At 52.5% G+C, this 21,025-nt stretch overlaps 7 protein-coding genes across 7 annotated transcripts; 4 read left to right on the top strand and 3 right to left on the bottom strand.

The window, feature by feature from the left end:
• Positions 1–1,970: 1,970 nt before the first annotated feature.
• Positions 1,971–4,170, top strand: NEUTE1DRAFT_120205 (uncharacterized protein; the record flags this gene model as incomplete). The annotated part of the gene is made up of 3 exons (XM_009849979.1): positions 1,971–2,190; positions 2,258–3,531; positions 3,596–4,170. 3 exons carry the CDS (start codon positions 1,971–1,973, stop codon positions 3,968–3,970), a joined length of 1,869 nt encoding a protein of 622 aa, XP_009848281.1.
• Positions 4,171–4,459: 289 nt separating this feature from the next.
• On the top strand, positions 4,460–5,368 carry NEUTE1DRAFT_144431 (uncharacterized protein; the record flags this gene model as incomplete). The annotated part of the gene is made up of 3 exons (XM_009849978.1): positions 4,460–4,481; positions 4,599–4,678; positions 4,748–5,368. 3 exons carry the CDS (start codon positions 4,460–4,462, stop codon positions 5,366–5,368), a joined length of 723 nt encoding a protein of 240 aa, XP_009848280.1.
• NEUTE1DRAFT_76967 (uncharacterized protein) lies at positions 5,356–6,847 on the bottom strand (the record flags this gene model as incomplete). Its single annotated transcript, XM_009849977.1, has 5 exons — positions 5,356–6,028; positions 6,074–6,269; positions 6,333–6,531; positions 6,577–6,630; positions 6,696–6,847. 5 exons carry the CDS (start codon positions 6,845–6,847, stop codon positions 5,571–5,573), a joined length of 1,059 nt encoding a protein of 352 aa, XP_009848279.1.
• A 3,521-nt stretch (positions 6,848–10,368) lies between these two features.
• NEUTE1DRAFT_98304 (uncharacterized protein) lies at positions 10,369–13,040 on the top strand (the record flags this gene model as incomplete). Its single annotated transcript, XM_009849976.1, has 4 exons — positions 10,369–10,429; positions 10,728–10,888; positions 11,241–12,611; positions 12,645–13,040. The coding sequence occupies 4 exons, from the start codon at positions 10,369–10,371 to the stop codon at positions 13,038–13,040; spliced, it is 1,989 nt and encodes a 662-aa protein (XP_009848278.1).
• Positions 13,041–13,979: 939 nt separating this feature from the next.
• On the bottom strand, positions 13,980–15,845 carry NEUTE1DRAFT_76964 (uncharacterized protein; the record flags this gene model as incomplete). Its single annotated transcript, XM_009849975.1, has 4 exons — positions 13,980–14,200; positions 14,324–15,320; positions 15,380–15,689; positions 15,755–15,845. The coding sequence occupies 4 exons, from the start codon at positions 15,802–15,804 to the stop codon at positions 13,980–13,982; spliced, it is 1,578 nt and encodes a 525-aa protein (XP_009848277.1).
• Positions 15,846–16,315: 470 nt separating this feature from the next.
• Positions 16,316–17,896, top strand: NEUTE1DRAFT_144428 (uncharacterized protein; the record flags this gene model as incomplete). Its single annotated transcript, XM_009849974.1, has 1 exon — positions 16,316–17,896. One exon carries the CDS (start codon positions 16,316–16,318, stop codon positions 17,777–17,779), a length of 1,464 nt encoding a protein of 487 aa, XP_009848276.1.
• A 33-nt stretch (positions 17,897–17,929) lies between these two features.
• Positions 17,930–20,740, bottom strand: NEUTE1DRAFT_76958 (uncharacterized protein; the record flags this gene model as incomplete). Its single annotated transcript, XM_009849973.1, has 2 exons — positions 17,930–20,283; positions 20,362–20,740. 2 exons carry the CDS (start codon positions 20,508–20,510, stop codon positions 18,156–18,158), a joined length of 2,277 nt encoding a protein of 758 aa, XP_009848275.1.
• Between the last annotated feature and the right edge of the window lie 285 nt (positions 20,741–21,025).

Here is a 21,025-nt window from a genome sequence, read left to right as displayed (position 1 = left end):
CAAGAGTGCACTTCGGTCAACAGTTTATGGATATATCTCGTATCATCGTACGCCTACGTGGCGTTTGGAAGAGGTGCTGATGAGATATCGCAGCACACGAGCGGCCTCGAGGGCTCCCAGAGGCAGGTTAGACGGTTGAACGCCTGGGGGAGCTTCTGTGTCGAAATCAGTTAATGTTGGGCGAACGAGACGCACGCGAACCGTAGCACAGCTTCTTTTCTAATTCGAGGAGACACTCGTCGCTTGGAGTACACATATACTGAGGTACAGCACTGGCGTCGGGCAACAGTGAGCAGCAGTGAGGATCAGTGATCAAAAGTAGACAGAGGGGTGGTGGGGGCGGTTTGGAATCTTGATGAGTCGATTCAGCTGCTCTGTTTCTCCCTAGTTCTTCACGATCTTCCGCGGTTAATCTCGGGCTGCAGCATGAGTTCAGGTACGGGAAGGATGGCCAATGACGGATGCTGGAATGTGGATGTGAGGTAAAAACTGAAGGATGTTGGCGTCAGGTATTCAGTTGGGCTGAGCGGCGCAATATTGGGACGGGCCAAATCCGAATGTCTAGCTCTCTTGGGAGCTGAGAATGAAAGGGAGAAGAAAACACAGTGAATTGGCAAGAAGGAGGCTTGTCTCTTTTTCCTACCACGGTCGGGGTCGACACAGGGCTCGGTGTATAAGCCTTCGCGACCGTCACGAGGTGTTGAGTGAGAGATTGTTGGGCTGGGCATGACATGCTTGAGGAACCTGAATTCCCAAGGAAGTAATCACCGGAGTGAGGGGTATTCGCTGCAGGTTTCTCACTAACACACGTAAGCTCAAGGGGAAGGCACCAAAACCGGTTGTTGCCGCCTGGGGTCCATGGAGATGGCGGGAGGCCTGGCGCTACGATTGCCTGATGAGGAATTTGGTGTTGTTACGAATTCGGATTATCAAAGAGAAAAGAGGTCTGGACTTTATCAGCTTCATGTTTGTCTCCTCTTTTTTAGATCATTGCTTCGTTTTCGTTCTTCTGGACTTTTCTTCGTGGTGTTTGTGCGAAATGAGAGAGCAAACAAAACTCAATTATCGTGGTGTTAGGGAGGTACGGCGACGTCGAATGTGACACAACCGCATTGGGGCAGCTAGATCTCCCTTGGAGTCAGGGCCCGATTGTCTCAACTCCACGGGATGCGACATCAGCGGGACCAAGTTAGTTCCGTTGGACTTCAATGATAGCCCGACTTTAGCCTTTCAGCTTTTCAGGCTGTGAAATCTCTCTTCCGGCCAACTATGTCGCCCGCTGTTGTTGAGAAACGGCTTTGACTTATCGGATGAACCCTTGAAAACATGCCAGTATATCGGATGAACACCGTCTGGCAAACTCCAGGTGAACCTCAGAGTAAATTGCCAAACAAGGTTGAGGAACAAGCTCTTGTGTCGTTCCAGGGCTGGGGGCACTTGTATTCATTGTCATGCCCTCTGGAATCCCTTTCCAAAAGAAAAGAAGACCGCCATACCACGAAGCCCAGATATGCATCCATCTATCTGATATGACAAGCTGATGCCGTGTTCACTTTCGGCGCTTCGGTCACGTCTTCGATTTGAATAAAATCATGCATGTGGATCTCCATATCTCGCATTACAAAGTCGCTGAATCGACATTGAGTTACCCCCAGATATTCGAGAAGACATGCTTCATATGTTGAAGAAGAGTTAAAGTGCTTCTGGGAAGCAGCTGAGGGCGAACTATGCCACAGTAGGTGCATATAATGGGGCTGTTATTCGGTTAAATGAATTCGGGGACCTTGCGGACTGCCCTTGCTCCCTGGGTCCCGTCTCCCCCCGCACCACGTCAGGTACGTACCTCCACCACAGGCGTGCCGCTTCCCGCAGCTTCACTTTTGGGGAAACTCTTCTTCCTTTCGTTGCGACGAGGCACCGCCAGCAACCGCACATCAAGAGACCGCCGCCCCGGCGAACCGACTGTGCCAATGGACGTTCTCCGAACGGCTTCAGCTCGCCGTACTTTCAAATGGCAAGCTGCCGGCATCCTGGCGAGGACTAGCTGGGTCTGCCGGTCATGCCGCAGCCAGTTTGTCGCGCCCAAAGCTGCACGACGGACCCTCGCGACGTCGACGACCACCACTACCCCCACGGCGCCAGACAATAAGCCCTTCTATGTCACAACGCCAATCTTCTACGTCAATGCCTGTACGTGAAGGAAGAACCACAATTGTTCGAGCTCGGGAGCATGCGGCATGCTAAACACCCCTCGCAGCGCCACATGTCGGCCACATGTACTCGATGGTTCTGGGAGATGTGTTGAAGCGATGGCAGACACTCAAGGGCAACCAGGCCATCCTGTGTACAGGAACCGACGAGCACGGGACAAAGGTGCAGCGCGCTGCCATCGCCAACGATATGGATACGAAGCAGTTTTGCGACTTGAACTCGGCAAAGTTCCAGGAACTAGCTGCCGCATGCCGCATCGACTACGACCGATTCATGCGTACTACCGATCAAGACCACGTCGAAGCCGTTAAACACTTTTGGCTCCTACTGAAAGAGAAGGGGCTGATCTACGAGGCCAAGCATGAAGGCTGGTACTGCGTCAGCGACGAATGCTTCTACCCCGAATCCCAGCTGGAGAAGAGGCAAGACCCCTTCACGGGCGAGGTCTATGTGGCATCCATCGAGTCTGGAAACAAGGTGGAATGGATCGAGGAAAAGAACTACCACTTCCGCATGACCGCTTTGAAGGACCAATTGCTCGAATTTTACAAGAACAACCCCGACTGGATTGTCCCTCAGACTCGCATGAACCAAGTCGTGGACTGGGTTACAAACAACTTGGAGGATCTCTCGATCTCGAGGCCCGTGTCTCGGCTGAGCTGGGGTATCCGTGTCCCCGACGACGAGAGCCAGACCATATACGTTTGGGTTGACGCCCTGATCAACTATATCACCATGGCTGGCTACCCCTACTGGCCTCCAGGACGGGAGCACCTGGGCGGCTGGCCGGTGGACGTTCACGTCATTGGCAAGGATATTCTTCGCTTCCACTGCATCTACTGGCCTGCTCTGCTTCTGGCTTTGGATCTTCCTCTGCCCAAGAGGATATTGAGCCACGCGCATTGGACCATGGAAAAGAAGAAGATGTCCAAGTCGATCGGCAACGTCGTGAACCCATTTTACGCCATGGAGCGCTTTGGTATCGATACCATGCGATTCTACATGATCCATAACGGCGGAATTGCCAATGACGCAGACTATAGCAACGACTGGCTCACTGTCGAGTATAAGAAGCACCTGCAAAACGGCGTAGGAAACCTCAGCGCACGTGTAACAAGACCCAAGCAGTGGAGTTTGCGTAGAGCGGTCCAGTCGTATCAAGATGGAACCATGCTGCTCCAGTCGACGGGGGAACAGATTAACGATTCTTGCGTTGAACACATTACCCGGCTTGACAAGCTTGCGTCAACTGTCGATTATGAAATGCTGCAGCTCAACCCGAGCCATGCCCTGCAGAAGATCATGGGCCTTATTGGTGAGGTAGGTTGACGGTGCCAGTTCTTTGCTCCAGACACCGTGAATCAGTTACTGATCATCATCTCAGACCAATGCCTTCATCTCCAACGCGGAACCCTGGGTCATAGTCAAGAAGCAGGACTCTGAGGCCTTGGTCGACCGGATTATACTCACGGCAGGCGAGAGTCTCAGGATTGCTGGTATCCTCCTTCAGCCATTTATGCCTGACAAGGCCGCCCAGCTTCTGGATCTCCTGGGAGTCGAAAACCACAACAGGACATTCCATCATGCCAGGCCACTCGTTGATGCAACATATGGCACTGCTTTCAGGACATTTGGAAAAGAAGGCATTTTCCCTCCTCCTATTTTGGACGATATCAAGGGCATGGGGCCCGACGCTGGTGGTAAGAAGCATAGCTCCGGCAACAAGCCCAGCTCAGGAAACAAGAAACCCACAGCATAAAAAAGTCTTGTAAGCAAGATTTGGTTTGCCAGTCCCAGAACGTGTGGCCTGTTGAGTGTTCTTTTCCGTTATGCCTGATTCAGTCTGGCCTCTTCGGCGAACTCTCTGGTGCTCACGGGCTGTATTATAGCCTTCCTCTTTATAGCTCGAGATACCCTGCTAGAACTCAGATGTACAAGTATGTGAGCATCAGTTGACTGCGATCTATGTTCATGTCATGTTATATCAAGTTGTCAAAGAGGTCGCCAGAAACCCTTCCGGGGGGCCAAGCCACAAGAGAAGCCCATGTTACCACTATAACCCACTATAACGGGGCTTAACGGGCATTACGAAATTTACAGTTCAAAGGGTGGGTATTTTACCTGAATAATGTTACTTTCAAAACACATCGCGCGACTCGTTGAAGGAACGCCTTCAACCCAGATACATACCTCACTCCTAAAATCTGCTTGTCCTCCACAAAGCCGCTCACGAGGCATACCAGTTACCATGAAGCTTAACGAATCTTCTGGTAAGAAAATATTCCTTGCCTTCCGCAATTTCACCCTATTCTCCGCCTTTCACTCGCCTCGCCCTATTCTGTAGCTTGGTAACGCTAGACAGGTTGATGCTAACCTGAACCAAACAGCTGTTTCCACTACACGAGCTCTTCTTGTCCCATATGAGAGCAGACATGTACCCACGTATCATCAGTGGATGGAGGATTCAGTGAGACATATATTGATGGCGATATGTCATCGTCAACACGTTGGAGAGCATATGCTAACGACAGACTAGGCAATCCAAGAAGCAACCGCCTCGGAACCTTTAACTCTGGAGGAAGAGTACGAGAACCAGCAATCATGGCGCTCCTCCCACGACAAACTGACCTTCATCATCTGCCAACCCGTCACTGATAATTCAGCGCCATCCGTACATGCCGGCCAGGTGGATTCTCCAGAAAAGATGATTGGCGATGTCAACCTATTCCTCTATCCCAACGACGACGAGGAGGAGCAAGCCGATGATCGGTTCCAATGCATTGGTGAAGTCGATATCATGATTGCTTCCCACGACCACCGTGGCAAGGGCCTGGGAAGGACGGTGGTGTCAGGCTTCTTGCAGTACATCTCCCGCAACCTGGAGGAAATCCTGCATGAGTACTACACCAGCGAGAGAGAGCAAGCCGGTACTGCCACTAACAGTCCGATGCTCAAACCCCGACTCAGGATGCTCATGGCCAAGATCAACAAAGACAACAGCAGGAGCATTGCCCTTTTTAAAAGCCTCGGGTTTGAGCAGGAGGGCGATGTCAACTACTTTGGAGAGCTCAAGCTGGTTCTTCGTGACCTTGGTGCGTATGCAACGGCGAACGTCCCTGAAGGTTATGCGGAATTGGTCTATGAAAGGGAAGACTGAAGACTTAATCGAGACGACTTAATCTGATTCCACTCGCTGATGAGTGGTCAAGGTTGCCATTCAGACCGCAAAGTGACCTACATGAGGAAAAGCACCGATTGACACAACCAAAGAGAGACCCATTAACGCCCCATATCGTGCTTTTTGCTTTTCTTCCATCCATCCATCCATCCACCCATAAACCGTTTGGTTACCCTCAACATCAAGCCCAGACAATTTCCGGCCCATACTTCTCCCTATACGCCTTCAACACGTCCACACTAACATGACTTCCACCACAAACCACCATAACAACGTTAACATTCCGCCACTCCTCGTCACTCAACCCCTTCCCAAGATACCTCCTCAAATCCCCATTATACGCCGTTGCCAACGTCGCGCCACAGCTTACCTCCACCAACATCCGATGCTCATCCGCAAACCTGACACTCGCCATGGCCGCCTCCGCATCCGTCACCGTCGCGCTGACCAAGTTCTCCCCGCCAACCATCTGGCTCCACTCCCACGTCTTCTTCGAGACTTGCACCGCGCCCAAGCTCGACGCAATGCTCGTGATCTGCTTCATCTTGACCAGCTCGCCCGCCTTGACTGACTGGTTGAAACTATCGGCGCCGACTGTTTCGATCGCAAGAACCCTCGGCTCCTTTCCACCTCCCACTTCTTTTCCCAGCCCCCCTTCTCCTGTTCCGGGGTTTCGAGTGGGACCCCAAACGCCCTCCATGATGCCATTCAACAACCCGCCACCACCAACGTTACACACCACGGCATCGACATAGGCCCGGTGCACGACGCGCATTTGCTCAGCGACTTCGTCCATCAAGGTGGCTGCTCCAGACCAGATATCTTCGTGGTCGAAGGGGGGAACGTAGACTTGCTTCGTCTTCTTTTGTGTCTTTTCCCCCTCCCCCTCTCCACCACTACTCTCCTGCTGCAAGTCCTCAAGAGCCGAAGCGGGCATGACTACTTCGCGAAGGTGGGTATCAGCCTCAAACCACGAACTACCATGGATCACCACCGTAGCACCTAGTCCGCGAAGTCGACGCAAAACGGGCTCCTGAGCAGAGGTGGGCACGACGATGGTTGCTGGACAAGCCAATGTGTGGGCGGTGGTGGCGCAGGCGAGACCGGCGTTGCCGGCGGAGGAGCAGAAGAAATGGATTTTTCTCTGGGTGGTGGGGGGTTCCTGGAAGGAGGTGGAAGAAGAGGACGGGGAGGAAGGGGGAGAAGGGAGGGTGGAGCGGAGCATCATGTTGCCTATGCCGCTGTTGGGGTGTAAGTCTCTTGAAAGCGTGGCAGGTTGATTGGAAGAGAGACGAAGGGGACGTACCGAGACTTGAAGGACCCCGAAGGCTGAACATTCTCGAGTTTGAGATAGATGTTACACCCAGCGGCGTTGGATAGTTGGGCAGAATAGATGAGGGGGGTTTCAACCCAGGGCTTGGGAGGTTCCGAGGACGCGGGAAATGATACGGAGCCCATTTTGGTGGTGTATATGGATGGACTGGACTGGACTCGAAGGTGGTTCAAGGTTTTCTTGAGGATTTCGAAGAGAAGTGTCGGTCACCTTGTTTTGTTATGTATGTATGGATTTGTCCTCTTGGAAGCTCCTGATGATGACGATGATGATAATGATGAATGAGAAGAAAGTGAGTCAGTAGCCAAGACGATAGGTCGAGTTTTAGAAAATCCGGGGAAGCTGGAAGACAAGATATATCCGTTACATGGATGTGGGTACGGTAATCTCGACACAATTTTTTTTTTTTCCTCCTCGGTGTCATCTAGATATCAACTGTCCCCATAGGTTCACCTCTTACTGTACTCATGTATCCTTGACTTCTTACTCGTGCTCCATCTCAACCCTAGATTTCGGCCGGTTGGCCAGCCAGCCGGCGGGTGGTTGCCCTTTCCCACTTGGAGTAGCCGGTCCCATGATTGTACTTAGTACCAGGCCTGGACTCACCAGGGCCTGTCACTTAATCCATGTGCCTGCTTTGATAAGATCTCGAGGCTCATCGTGCTCATGGGGTGTGAAACTATCAAAAGAAGCTACGGAATGGAAAGGAACGAAAATACCTGTCAACTGATCGGTCAAGATCGAGTGATACCGTGTGTCAAGTCTTCCCGGCCGGTATGTACGGGGGTAACGATTAACAGCGGCACTGGCTTTGCAGTCGGTTGGAGAACTTGGGCTGGTCATGTGATGATGTGTTATTACATAAAAAGAAGCCGGAGAAGGTCGATCCCATGACCCTACCGTCTTTTTTATTTCACCGTTTTCTTCGTCGATGCTGGGACTGACACCTTTTTTTTTTTTTTTTTTTTTAATTGGCACAATTCTTCGTGTGTTGCTTTTTTTTCCTCCTTTCTCACGTCTTAACACTAGTGAATGATGACTTGGGAAGAAGGTGGATACGGTTCCTGAACTTTCGTCGCGCGCTTTGGAAAAGGTCGTTGACCTGATCAAAAATGTTACAAGGTCACCAGGGATAGTCCCTTCCCGGGGATAAAGCCGAGTCTGGGTTGAACTGCTTGTTTGATAGTATCGAGAGCAAAACACCGCGTTTATGAACCATATTGATACAAACAAATGTCTGAGAATAGTCACGCCGGTGTTCACCTGGAGTGAATCTTGGATATCCTGGACGGCTTCGAAATCTCTTTGTCAAGCCCGGCCGGCGAATGACGCGGCGTGGCTGTAGCCCCTGTAGGCACAGTACCACCAATACGCACCTGAACAGAAGAGGAGAAGAACATCGAATTGATAACGATATGCCGAAGGTTGTCCATCCTGTCTATCAACTACACCATGAACAGAAATTCCAGAAATGGATCCAGCCAGGGCGGTAACATCACGTAACAAGATAGGCGCCGATACGGTGAGATTACGCCGTTGAAATTCACTGATAGGACGAAGCCACGCCCTTGGATGCTCGTGCTGCAGACCCGGAATGCAGTCATGCAGGTCCATGAGAAGGAAAAAGTCAAGAGCCCCGATAAGGAAGCCCAAAAAAAGCCTCTTTTATCCATTCACCCCCCGGTGCATTAGGTGTGTTTATTCGAAGCGATGAAGGGCTTGTACTGTTGTACCGATGAACCGATGTTAAACGTTCTTAACTTTTTTCTTTCTTTTTCAACCGAACGGCATTGCCGCACTGCAGGGTTGGATTGGATAGGAGAAAGGTGGGTCTGAGACCGAAGGTGGGTCAGTTGGAAGGGCTGGGCCTTCCTTTTTGGAACGTCGTCCAACACCTTTCAACGTCGTTCATTCCTTTTGGTGAAGACAACGACTCCTGGTGAAGGTGGGAACCGAGAGATTTCGACTCAACTTCTGACTGTTTCGTTCGAAACTTTGCGCGCTTGGAGCCCTCATATAAATTTTGTTGTTTGTCTCAGCCATCAGATGAATTCCATACTCGGGAGTGTTGGAACTTTGAACTGCTGCCGCATGTCGGGCGACTTGGTCGCTGAGAGCCAGCCGTTCGTTCGGTTCGGTTGATTTGTTCCATTTGCTCCCTTGATTCCTTCCAAGCGATTCGATTCGAGAGATTGGTTGGATTTCGAAATAGGTGACTGTGTGTGCGTGTGTGTGTGTGTGGGAGGTAACGCAAACTTGCCTCAAGGAGCGTTGCGTGGATGTCGCTTGGTGGTTGTCATGGGAAGTCACGGTCCTGATGTCGGATGTTTTATTGGGCGCATGCCCTGACCTTGGGGAAGGTGCGAGCGCGATGATGTCCATGAGGTGATGAGGGGATGGATGCCCCTGGACATGTCGATCTTCAATATCCCTCCGTCTTCGGTGCTTCTTGGGCTTCTGCTCCCGCACTCAACGTCGTCAACATACAAGCAAGTCCATCTCGTTATCCAGGTCATGGTCAGGATATTCCAAGTGGAAGTTTGAATCCGGACTGGTGAGCCACTCGCTCCTCTTCGCTGGGTTTATGACCCAATCTTCTTCCCTTATACATGTCGATGTTTGTGTCTTCTTGGTGTCGGAACGGAATCTCTGTTGATGGTGCTCACTCTCCTTCATAGTGTGCCTTTGCCATCCCATACCTCTCGAGCTCCCCCTCAAAGTTTCAGCTGTTTTTATGGATATTCATCTCTTGTCTTTCTTGCCTCGTCTCTCATATCAGTCACGACCTCGGAGGAACCGGAGGAACAGAAAGTGAGTGCCCGGAAAAGCTCGGTGAGTTTCAGTGATTAATACACGTTCCGTCATATGGCATGGACCACTTGCTTGGTGGGAGATTATCGCGATTCTGTGTCAGAGCTGCTTAGCCATGACACCCAAGAAGCAAGCTTGAAAGGTCTTCCTCATTGATCACAGTGGTCTGAATCTTTTGCGTCGGAGTTTGGAGATGAAATCAGCGCACTAGAGGCACTCCGCGAGCTCTACCTCCCGTCATCCCATCTTTCTGTTTGGAATCACCTCCAGCAACGGAGATGGTCATCTCTTCCTTCAGACAACATTCAGTCGGCTCCATGATGGAGACCGTGACGGGGTTTTCGCTGGAAAATCAGTATTTACTTCGTCCTCGCTGTCGTTCAAAAACTTCCTCCTTGCATCAAAAGGCCAGCTTCTCGGGTCCTTGTTTGCTTTGGTGGCAGCACATGGACACGATCTTGAGCAATATCCCAAGACATCAGGAATCCTGACACACGCTGTTTACGTCAAGGTACGTTCCGTCTTCCTTTACTTGACCTTCGCCTTGAACGATCACAACCTCACCCATACCTCTTGTCGTCCCCACCTTTGGTATTCCTCCCGGTGAAAAGGGATCACGGTAATCCCACAGAAAAACTTCTCATGGGCAAAGACTGCATTCACAAAACTTCTGGTTTCCAAAGTTTGAGTGTCCTGTATCTTGCGTGGATCCACTCGGGCACGCTTGATCTCATCAAGTCGTCTGCGAGATACCCCTGGGATGTATCACTTACGGAACAGTCGCACCATTGGCATATCAAACTCTAATCGAGACCTCCATATTGTGGACTGCTACATGCGTCGTAGCAGACCTGGCTTCGACCAGCTCTTGAATCAGACCACTAACTTGGATTCAGGTCCTGAACAACTTCAAACCTTAGTGGTCAGCTGGAGATCGAAGACCATCAAATCAATCGTCCTGTTGGCTTCACCTGTCCGACCCGTGGTCCGTTAATGGTTGTTGCCTAGGGCGACAAGGTTTTGATGTTGTCTGGGTCAACACCATACTCCTACGATCACGACCTGAAAAGACCCATTCACCACCAGTCCTTGTGGTGCGGCAGGCATTGAAACCTTCTTCCCATCCTGCCATTCGCTTGACGGCCCGGTAAAACCACAATTGACCAAGGTGTCTCTACAACAAGACAAGAACAGCACACAATTTCTTGCAATTCGCCCTCTATCATCAGCAACACAGCACCGACATTCTGCACTCTACCGTTACCCCTTTTGCCACGCCGACATATCCTTATAGCATTACCGATTTCGCCTTTGGCGCCGACATTCCACACACATCCCTCACGGGGAATGCCCTCGTGTCTCCGGCATTGGACTATCATCTGAGCCTCCTATCTTTAGCAACCCAACATCGGTATCTTGCATCTTCCTGCTACTCCTTGAACAACCGCACGAAATTTTCACAGCTTTACCGACACTATCTTCATTGCCGACTTTCATAAGAATCATCCGAGCCTCCTATCTTCAGCAAATATGCCGGCCATGTCCATCCTAGCCCTCGAGCGCAATAATCGCGCACGCCTACGCCCTCAAGCAGAGATCATATCTCCAAGATCAAATCGGATTTTCCCTCAGTCCAACCGAGACAGTCATGTCCCACCACGGCAAAAGGTACATGAATGGCTCTTCAACCAACAACACCTTGTGCAGGCAGGCATGATGGCCAATGTCGATTCAACACGCTCCATTCGGATGAGCCCAGCCCTCTCAGCAAACATCCAATCTACCAGGTTCGAAACGCCACCTAGAAACACACAGCCTCTCGACCTGTTGCCACCTCTCCGGCCACCTAAGCGTACTGTGTCGTATGGTGGAAACCAAGATGTAGACCCAGAGAACGAAGATAAAAACCTAGACAGCTCCCTGAGGCGTCGCATTTCCAGCCTTCTTAAAATACGCCCGGCCAAAAGGACAAGGAATAACCCGCCGCCGCCGCCACCACCACCACCACCCCAAAGAAGATCAGCGAACAGAAGACATGCGGACTCTCAAGCAGTCCGCTCCTTTCGACAGGTGCTACGAGCTCCGGCTATAGATGAAGATGTCGTGACCGCTGAGGTGCTACGAGCTCCGGCTATAGATGAAGACGTCGTAACCGCTGTATCGGCGCAGGACGGCAAAGACATCTTTCCCTTGCTTATGCTCCCCTTTGAGGTTCGTGAAAAGATTCTAAGATATATATTAGTATCCGACAAGCCCGTCTATGTGAAGCGTCTCTGGACTGAACAGGTCCGTTCTATACGCCGCAATACCCGCGGACGAGGACACGGGGGTAATGGCGATAAAAGCGAAGAGGAATACACTAATAAAACGACCATTTTACGAACATCCCGTCAAATGCTAGCAGAGGGCAGCTTACTTCTTTACTCGCAGAATCAGTTCGTTTACCTATTGCGAGACCCTATCCACGCCATGGTGGATTTTGCTTCCATGCTCAAGGAAGCGCAGAAGAAATCTCCAAAGAAAATCGAGGGTCGTAACAAGCGTAAGCGCAAAGCAGACAGCCAATACGGCTTATACGAAATCAACATCGCAAAGTATGGACACTTGCTGCGACACTTAAGTATCGAACTCGAGCCGAACAGATCCGGCACACAATACAGGGAGCTTATGGAGCAGGCACTTGATGTCCTGACTAGCTCCGATAGAAGGGGCAGATACCTGCTTGCTGGCCAAATAGTGGATGGAAAGACCCCAAGAATTTTCCTCCACACTTTGACAATCACCGTGTCACCTGAAAACGATCAGGGTCGCCCTGGCAGCGGATCAGTTTCTAAGAACAGCAGCCAAGAGTCGAGAAGCCCGTATTCGAGCGCCATCGAGCTGTTCGATAGTAGATCACTCGTCATGCATGCGCTCTCCCGCATTGACACCCAATTTCTTCGAATCAACATGCATATCAATGACGGCCCCCATAACGATAACGAAGGGGACGACGAATTTGCGCTCAACACAGGTACTAGAAAGCGTCATCTCGAGACGACCATCGACATGCGCTTCCTTCCGCGTCACACCAAGCAGGTCGAGCTGTCCGAGAACGGTGATTCGTTTTAGGTAAACGATCACTTGATGAAGGAGCAGCGAGCCAAGAGGGGCGAAGAGGCCCAGACAGCACTCCAGACCCTCAAGATTCGTATGTACGAGGGATTCGAGAATCCGGATCGGGTTGTAGTCGACGGACTTTGGGAGGACAACAGCGCCGCCGATGTCCGCCGCAAGAAGGAGAGGGCAGAGTTCGAGGCCCGTCTCGAGGGTGATGCTCGCCGCCAGAATGATGACGAAGAGTCCAGCTCTAATGAAGACAGCGATGAAGATGAGAATGATGACGATGACTACGAGAGTCGGCCAAAGAAGAGGAAGCTGACGACTCGCGGCCGTGGACGGTATGGAGATTCGTTGCTCATTTCTGTAAGACGTGTTGCTGATGGATTGGTTGTTTCCAGGTCTTGAATCACTCCCTTTTTATTTCTTATTCTTCTTATCATCCTTCTTCCGACATTGATATTCTGAGTATGTTATTTCCTCAAAATGGCGTCGCACAACAGCGACTGAGTCTCATTTGGTCAAGAAGCCCCGATGAAACTTCTTATCGGCGTCGGAATTGTAACATCATCATCGCTAATGGGATTTGAGGCCCTGTTAGCGAACATCTTCGACTGCGTCCTGGTCAGCATACGGCAATGGGAAAAAGGGCAAGGGAGGAATTTGCAGGCTGAGCAGTGGGGCAAGACTATATCTATCGATGGGAGGAACTTGGTGAATAAAGGGGGGAACTTGCTGGTTGGTTCATGGTTTTCTTATGCACAATCCTGGAGCTATTGAAGTGAAAACGGGCAGAATGCTTTTAGTCTTTCAGGTGGAAGAGACATCTTTAACGACGGGCATCTCCTGTCGCATTGTATACTATGTATGCGATGACAAGCAGCCAAACCAGGGGAGTGATCATTTTTATGGTTGCAAACATTCTGGTGGTCGATTGAGTTCAATGGAAGGATTTGAGGAGTGGACAAATGGGCACGACAATACCAGTCACACAATAGCACCATCAGGAGCTGAAGCGTCTGAGCCTGATGTAGCAAGCAGTTTGCATGACCTTGATAGCTTTATTACAAGTGCGTTGATCTTTGACATTGACACTTGGAGAATTCTCATCCTGTTCCAGATTGTCCAGCAAATCATGTAAATCTCCTGGCACCTGACATCAAACCGTCACTCCCTCACCCGTAGTACCTCAAACAAAAAACTCCCGTAATTCCCTCCCTATTCCAGACTCCTAATGCTGAAAGCGAAGAACATGGCAGAAACGTGATACATCTAACTCGTCACCGTCTCTATATTTCCCATCACCCCTATCACCCACGACCCCAGTCTATGGATGTCATCTCACATTCACTCAGCGACAATCTTCACCCTTTCCACATCTAGCGTCTCCGTGTCCACGAGCACCACCTCTCTAGTCTCCGAGAACGAGGGCACGGCAATCAACCGCACTGCTTGCCCGTCCGGTCCGTGGATTACTTTCGTCCCAAACTCAGGCTGGCAGCCGACGAAGAAGAGGTGGGGACACTCTTTGATTACGAAGGGCTCGTCTTCTTGGAAGGGGTAAGACCCTGTTTGATCAGACAAGTTAGTTCGTTGCTAATTCCCAGGGTGATGGGGGGATGGAAAGGTGAATCAAAACCAAGGGATTAAGGGAGGGGAAGGAATGCTGCAGAAGGTGAAGAAAAACTCACAAAGCGTATCCGGCGCCGTCGGCGCCACACACCTCCACCTGCACATGGCCTCCATCATCCCCAGCCTGTCCTCACTCTCCACATACTTAAACACATCATCCAGATTCTGTCCGCCTGTGCCCAGCACCCGCCACCCCTCAATCTCGCCCTCCCACGGATTCGTCACGTTGTCAAACCACCCCGGCTCTTCTTCCCCTGGCACATCTCTGTCCTTGCCCGCCCCCGCTTTTGGGGGTGGCATGTACGTCCTCGACTGCGGGAACATGGCCGGGTGAATCGGCTGTTGCGGGTAACTCGCGTTGGCGGGGTCGAGCGCGCCCGGGAGCAGGGTGACGGGCATGGTGGGGAGGAGTTCACTCAGAAAGCTGTCCAAAAGTTGGGAGGGGACCGGGTTGTAGGAGCTGCTGTCGTAGCCGTATTTTTTGTTTTGTGGTTGGAACTTGTTTGTTACGGTGGTGGTGTCGAAGGCCGCCGCGGGTTTGGCCTGTTCGGCCGCTGTCGTGGAGATGGAGTTCCCCGCTATGATGAGGCGGGTGATGTGCGAGAGCTCGTCGCGCTGGATGGAGGGGTCGAGCGCTTCGCCGAGGAGATACTCGAGAAGCAGGTTGAGTTCCATGGCGTAGGAGGTGTCGGCGTTGGAGAACTCGAGGCCGGAGACGAGGGCAATCTTTTTGGAGGAGGGCTTGCGGGGGTGCCCGGAGAAAGAGGCGTCCATCATTTCGACGTCTTCGGAGGAGTCTGCTTCCTTTTTGCCTTTTGAAAGCGACCAGCGCTCGGGTTGTGGTGGTAGTTCGGCGAAGAGGAGGTCGATGACTTCGAATTCGCCGTTGGCGTTCTCGGTGCCCATTACCGCGACGATGCAGCCGGTCACCATGAAGTGGTTTTGCAGAGCGTTGCCGACAAGACGGATGCGGCCGGAGTCGTCTTCGAGCATTACCGAGTCTTCGCCGTTGCCGGAGTAGTAGTGGCCGACCGAGGTGGGAGCGGAGATCCAGCGCTATAACATCATGTCAGCTGCCTGGTGGGATTCGTGCCAAATCCAAGGTTGAAACTCACATCCTTGGAGACATCCTCGAGGATCGAGGGCTTCAGAGGCATGTCCATATATACTGTTCCAGCTACCCAGCATAGTTCTCCCTGGCGAACGTCTAGGACACGCTCGACCCTCTTGACCTTCTCACCACCAAGCACTGTTCCCTCCCAAGCGGCGCTGGCGGCTGCCTCGACGGCGGGCCTGATCTTGGTAAGACGCAGAAAGTAGATGTCGGCATATTGTTGTTGATAGGGACGGGTTTTCTCGAGCTTGAAGGTGTGAAGGGGCTTGTAGTTGGTGATCTGGCGCTGGAGAGCCTCGGGCGCATCGCCTCTTCGTGAAGTTGGGCTGTTAACTGATGATCGCCAGTGGAAGATGGATGATCCACTGCTACTCACGAGGGCTTCTGTAGCAAACCGCTACCGAGAACTTCGTCCAAGGTGACCATCGTATAATTGATACTGACAATGGCTCAAGATGTGAGAACGACAAAAGCAATTGGTGACTTATTCATGTGCTGCCTCGGAAACTGACTTCAAGGGACGAAACTCGACGACGCGCTTGACAATTTCGAGACGCGTAGCTCCAGTGGGTTCAATTAAGCTAGGTACATGACCGGTACTACTCTAGTTTGGCGGCGCTTCAGCACTGTGACCCTCTTAGGAACCGTCGGCCCCGCTATAAAGTTCCGATAAGATAGGGGAACGTAGGGTAGCTAGAACACTCCAGACCCCTGCGCTGCAAGGCTGGACAGAAAAAAATTGGATGGAGTCTTGGATCTGGCATGGCCTTGTGGTGTCCGCTGCAAAGTAAACATCCACACTCTCCCTCCCGGACGACGCCTGTTCTCACAGTAATCCAAGCCAACCTGACTTTTACTTGTCAATTGATAGTATTCAGCCTGCCCATACCGAACAGCGACCACCCAATCCACATAATCTCACAGCACAGGCACTGCCATGGACCACCCTACCGAATCAGGCGCCCAGGTCCGGGTGACCTTCACCACCCAGGAGGAGGACATCCAGCTCGATGAGAGCAAGCGCCAGCTCCTTGTCCCCGCCGACATCCGCCGTTATGGCCTCTCCCGTATTCTCAACTCCGAGTCCATGCTCGACACCAACTCGATCCCCTTCGACTTCCTTGTTAACGGCAGCTTCCTCCGCGGCAGTCTTGAAGAGTACCTCAACGCCAACGGCCTCTCGCTCGAAACCAACATCACCCTTCAGTACGTTCGCAGTTTGATCCCACCAACATACGAGGCCAGCTTTGAGCACGACGACTGGATCAGCGCCGTCGATGTTCTTTCCGCTACTTCTCCCGCGGGCCGCTGGTCCGGCGACAACTTCCAGCGCGGCCAAGACCGCATCCTCTCTGCCTCGTACGACGGTCTCCTCAGGATATGGGACGCCTCCGGAAACGTGATCGGCACCTCGCCCTCGGGCAGCCACGGTGGTCACACTGCCAGCATAAAAGCTGCCAAATTTCTCTCCAGCACTCAGATCGCCTCGGCCGGCATGGACCGCACAGTTCGCGTATGGAAGTACACCGAGTCGGGCGAGTCGTACGAGCGTCGCGGCGAGCTGAAGCCCACCCTCGAACTGTACGGCCACACCTCCTCGATCGACTCGCTCGAGGTTGACGGTGCCTCGAAGCGCATCCTCACTGCCTCCGCCGACGGTTCCATCGGTTTCTGGACCACCTCCAAGGCCTCCGCGCCCGAAGTCTCCGATTCCTCGCTCCTCCCCGGCGCCCACACCTCCAAGCGCCGCAAGCTCGCGACCTCCGTCACCGCCGCCCAGCGCGGCCCGCTCGCCCTCATGAACATCCACAATGCGCCCGCCACGGCCGCCGTCTTCGACCCCCGCGACCGCACCGTTGCCTACTCCGTGTCGCAGGACCACACCGTCAAGACCATCGACCTGACCACCTCCAGCGTGGTCAGCACCTTCACAACCTCGCATGCGCTTCTTTCTCTTGCGGCCCTGCCGCGCTCCTCGGCCTCGGCGCCCCTTCTCGCCTGCGGCACCTCCGCCCGACACATTACCCTCGTCGACCCGCGCACCAGCACGGCCGCGACGAGCGTCATGACGCTGCGCGGGCACGCCAACAAGGTGGTCAGCCTGGCGGCGAACCCAGAGAATGAGTACTCGCTGGTTTCGGGCTCGCATGACGGGACGTGCCGGATCTGGGATCTGCGGTCGGTCCGGCCAGCGACCAAGGACGAGGGTGGCATGGGCAGCGTCAGCGAGCCCGTGTACGTTATTGATCGCGAGAGCCAGCAGGGCAAGAAGAAGAAGAGCAGTGTGACGGGCGACGGGTGCAAGGTGTTGAGCGTGGTGTGGGATCAGCTGGGCATCTTCAGCGGTGGTGAGGATAAGAAGGTGCAGATTAATAAGGGGAGGGGTGTGAATGCTGAGTAGAGGAAGAAAAATGGTCAGGAAAGAGGGGGTTGTTGATTGAAGAGAAGGGAAGCAGCAGAACTTGGTTGTTATGATATACCCAGGATAGATAAAATGGAATGTGAATACTGTACAAGATATCTTTGTGGTATCTGCAGGGACGAGGCCAAGAACAGCCGTGACAGATTCTTTCTGAACTGAACTGTACGCGAAAAATGTACTGACCTGGAGCATAGACTAGATGGCTTCTGCAGAGCCCAGTCAGAGGTTGTTCTAAGGATTATACAAGGTTCATCTACCAACATCTAAAAGTAGCCAAGTCGGTCTCGGGGTATAGGTGCATCATCGACATCTTTCCTTTCTTGTTCAGCACTCGACCAGCAGCTTGAGAGCCGGCTCAGTGACTCCTCGACATCTTCCTCAATCTCTCCACCCCTTCCTCATCAACCGTCGCTTGACTGCTGCTATTGCCCAGCGTCAACTCCTCATCAAAGTCCAAATCCCCAGCCTCCAACGCAGCCTTCATCACATCCTCCACGCTCTCTTCCTTCGGCTTTACCTCCACCTCTGCCTGCGTCTCATCTACCTCCTCACCCTCGACCTCCTCTACCTCCCCTTCCTGCTCCTGCTCCTGTCCAAAAATCTCATCCAACAACTCCAACTCACTCTTCCCCTTCACCCCCTCCCCATCCATCACCCCCGTCCCATTCACCCCACGCGCCTCAGCCTCCTCATACAACGCACACAGCATCTGCACGCCCTGCCACCTGAACTTCAACGTCTCCTCCGAAATCACCCCAGACCCAAAAATCTCCTCCTTCATCCGCTTCGGCTCAAACGACAGCCTACCCTTCTCCTTCTGAATAGCCACCAGAATGTATTGTGCGGCCGTGCTAGTCTTGATGCCGAGCAACGCGGCTAGAGCTTCGCAGTTCATCGACGGATTGCGAGACCAGAGGTAGTAGGCGCGCAGGTTGGCGACGGAGAGGGGGGATTTGGGGCCAAAAGTTTGTTTGCGGGAGACATGGGAGAGGAGGTAGTTCTGGGCCCAGAGGGTGGCTTCGGAGATGAGGGGGTTGATTGGTTTGGGCACTTTGGACTCTTTAGACTCGTTGGGTTCTTTGGGGGTCCGTTTGCGTTTTGTGGATGTTGTTGCTGTTGACGTTGTTGAGGGTTCGGTGGTTTTCTTGGTTGTGCCATTCTTGCCGGGTTTGGTGGTGGCAGAGACAAAAGCGTCTTCGCCGCTGAGGGTCGTGCTCCCGTCTCCTTCGATTTCGACGTTGATGTTGTCGCCCACAGTGGAGAGGTAGTTGGCTGATAGAGTGGCGTCAGGCGCGGCCGTTACTTCCGAAAACTGTTCGTCTAATAAGCCGGCTTCTTCGAAGATGACGTCCGCGGCGAGCCTGATGGGCAGCTTGAGCTCGGCGGCGTACGGGAGGGGAGGAGTGGGGTTGAGTTGCTTTCGTTGGTGGTCCATCATGGCGAAGAGCTGTACGCCGGCGTAGGCGTCGGATCCTGAGTAGAGGATTTGGTCCATGTTCAGGGGCTTGGACCATTCACTTGTCCGGACTGCTCCTTTGAACATTGGCAATTGGAGGACCTCTTTTACCAAGGTTGCCAACGGGACAAAGTGTCTGTTGACAAGCTTGTGCTCACCGGAAGCAGAGTACTTGACAAGCTTATACAAGTGAGAGAGCTCATAGATTCCTCTTGCTTCGATCCCGAGAAACTTTTTCAGACGGGTGCAGTCGCCCATGATCCAGACACCGGCTTTGACAACATCGGCGTCCTCGATGATTTGCTTGAGTAATGGAGAAGCAAGCTCATCCTTCCTCGGATAGAGCGAAATGTGAAAGATTCCAATACGCTTCTCCGAAGCAATTTGGATAACCGACACGTTTTGCCTCGGGCCATGGCTCTCCTTTGCGCTGATTTCCCATTCCAAGTCAAGACCGAGAATCTTGTCATCCATGAAGTACTGCTTCAAGACCCTCTCAGTGGTGGTCGCACTTCTGCAGTAATGGACCTTGACCTTCTCGTTCATGTTTCCATCCTTGTCGGGCCCACGATAGAGGTTGTAAGTCCAGTAAGACTTGGGAGTGCCCTCGGCCGCCTTCTTCGCCTCCTTGAAGAGATCCTCGGACATGGTGAAACTGAGTGGTGTAAACGGAGGCTTGAGAGAAGCATCCTCATCTTTCGACTCAAGGTTCCCATCTTCGAGTATGAGTTGGAACTGCTCCTCCAATCCTTCCTGTGCATCAACAAACTCCTGTCCCTGGGAGTCTAACGTCGTTCCATTCGCGTCAGGGTTTCCCTGAGGTACGCCTGTGGAGTTGAAGACACCATCGTGGTTGGGCGGAAGAACAGGTTCCGGGTTTGAGGTTGCTGATACCGCAGAGTCGCTGTGATATCTTGCCAAAGATGGCAGTTGCGGGTATCCAACTCTGCCGCGACTATCGCCAGCAAACGTAATGCCCCGGCTTGAATTCCATGTCTGATCTTTCCTCTCCATGGCGCCAAGATGTCTTGATTTGTGTAAAAACCCTGGTCAGCCAAAAATACACGGAGAAGTAGTAAGGACCTGGAAGAGCCAGTGAACCTACACTGGATAACGGGACGCGGAAGGAATCGAAGATGAGGGCGAAGAAGCAAAGAAACGCCGCCGGCATTGCCTCAGACTCAAGCTGGTGGTACTGTTTACGGCGTTGGCACCGGCGCCGATGGCTTGTGGTATAGGGTGCGGGGACCTCATTATAGCGATGGATGGCAAGCGCCGATCACAAAGTTGCCGAGTGCGTGGTAGGTAGAGGTAGGTAGGTAGTAAGTGATGTTGCAGGTTGTTAAGGCCCAGAGAACTGCGCCATGACCTGTCGATTCGTTTGAATGCTGACAGAACGAGACGAAAAGGTGGTGGTTTCAGGGCATTGATTTAATGTTGGTTCGGTCAAAGTGGGGGAAGAGAAGAAGTCGGAGACGGAGTGGACGTTGAAACTTCAAGCCGTTGAACAAATATTGGACGGAGAAATACCTTGTCACGGGCAACGTTGGCTGGTGGCAGGCAGAAACGCGAACGTATTTGGTTGCCTCCGAATACTAAAATCACAAACTGTTTGCTTTGTTCACAAGGAAGCATCGATGTGAATTGATTCGGTTGCCACTGCAACAGCAGCGCTGTCACGACGTCCAGCCGCTGCCGAGTCGCTGCTGAAGCCTAGATACCCCGTTTATTCTCATATGCATGGGTACAAGCATAAGCTGCGCCAAGAA

Source organism: Neurospora tetrasperma (genome assembly GCF_000213175.1).
Source record: "Neurospora tetrasperma FGSC 2508 unplaced genomic scaffold NEUTE1scaffold_1, whole genome shotgun sequence".
Lineage (NCBI taxonomy): Eukaryota > Fungi > Ascomycota > Sordariomycetes > Sordariales > Sordariaceae > Neurospora > Neurospora tetrasperma.
This window is presented reverse-complemented; position numbering and strand designations above follow the sequence as displayed.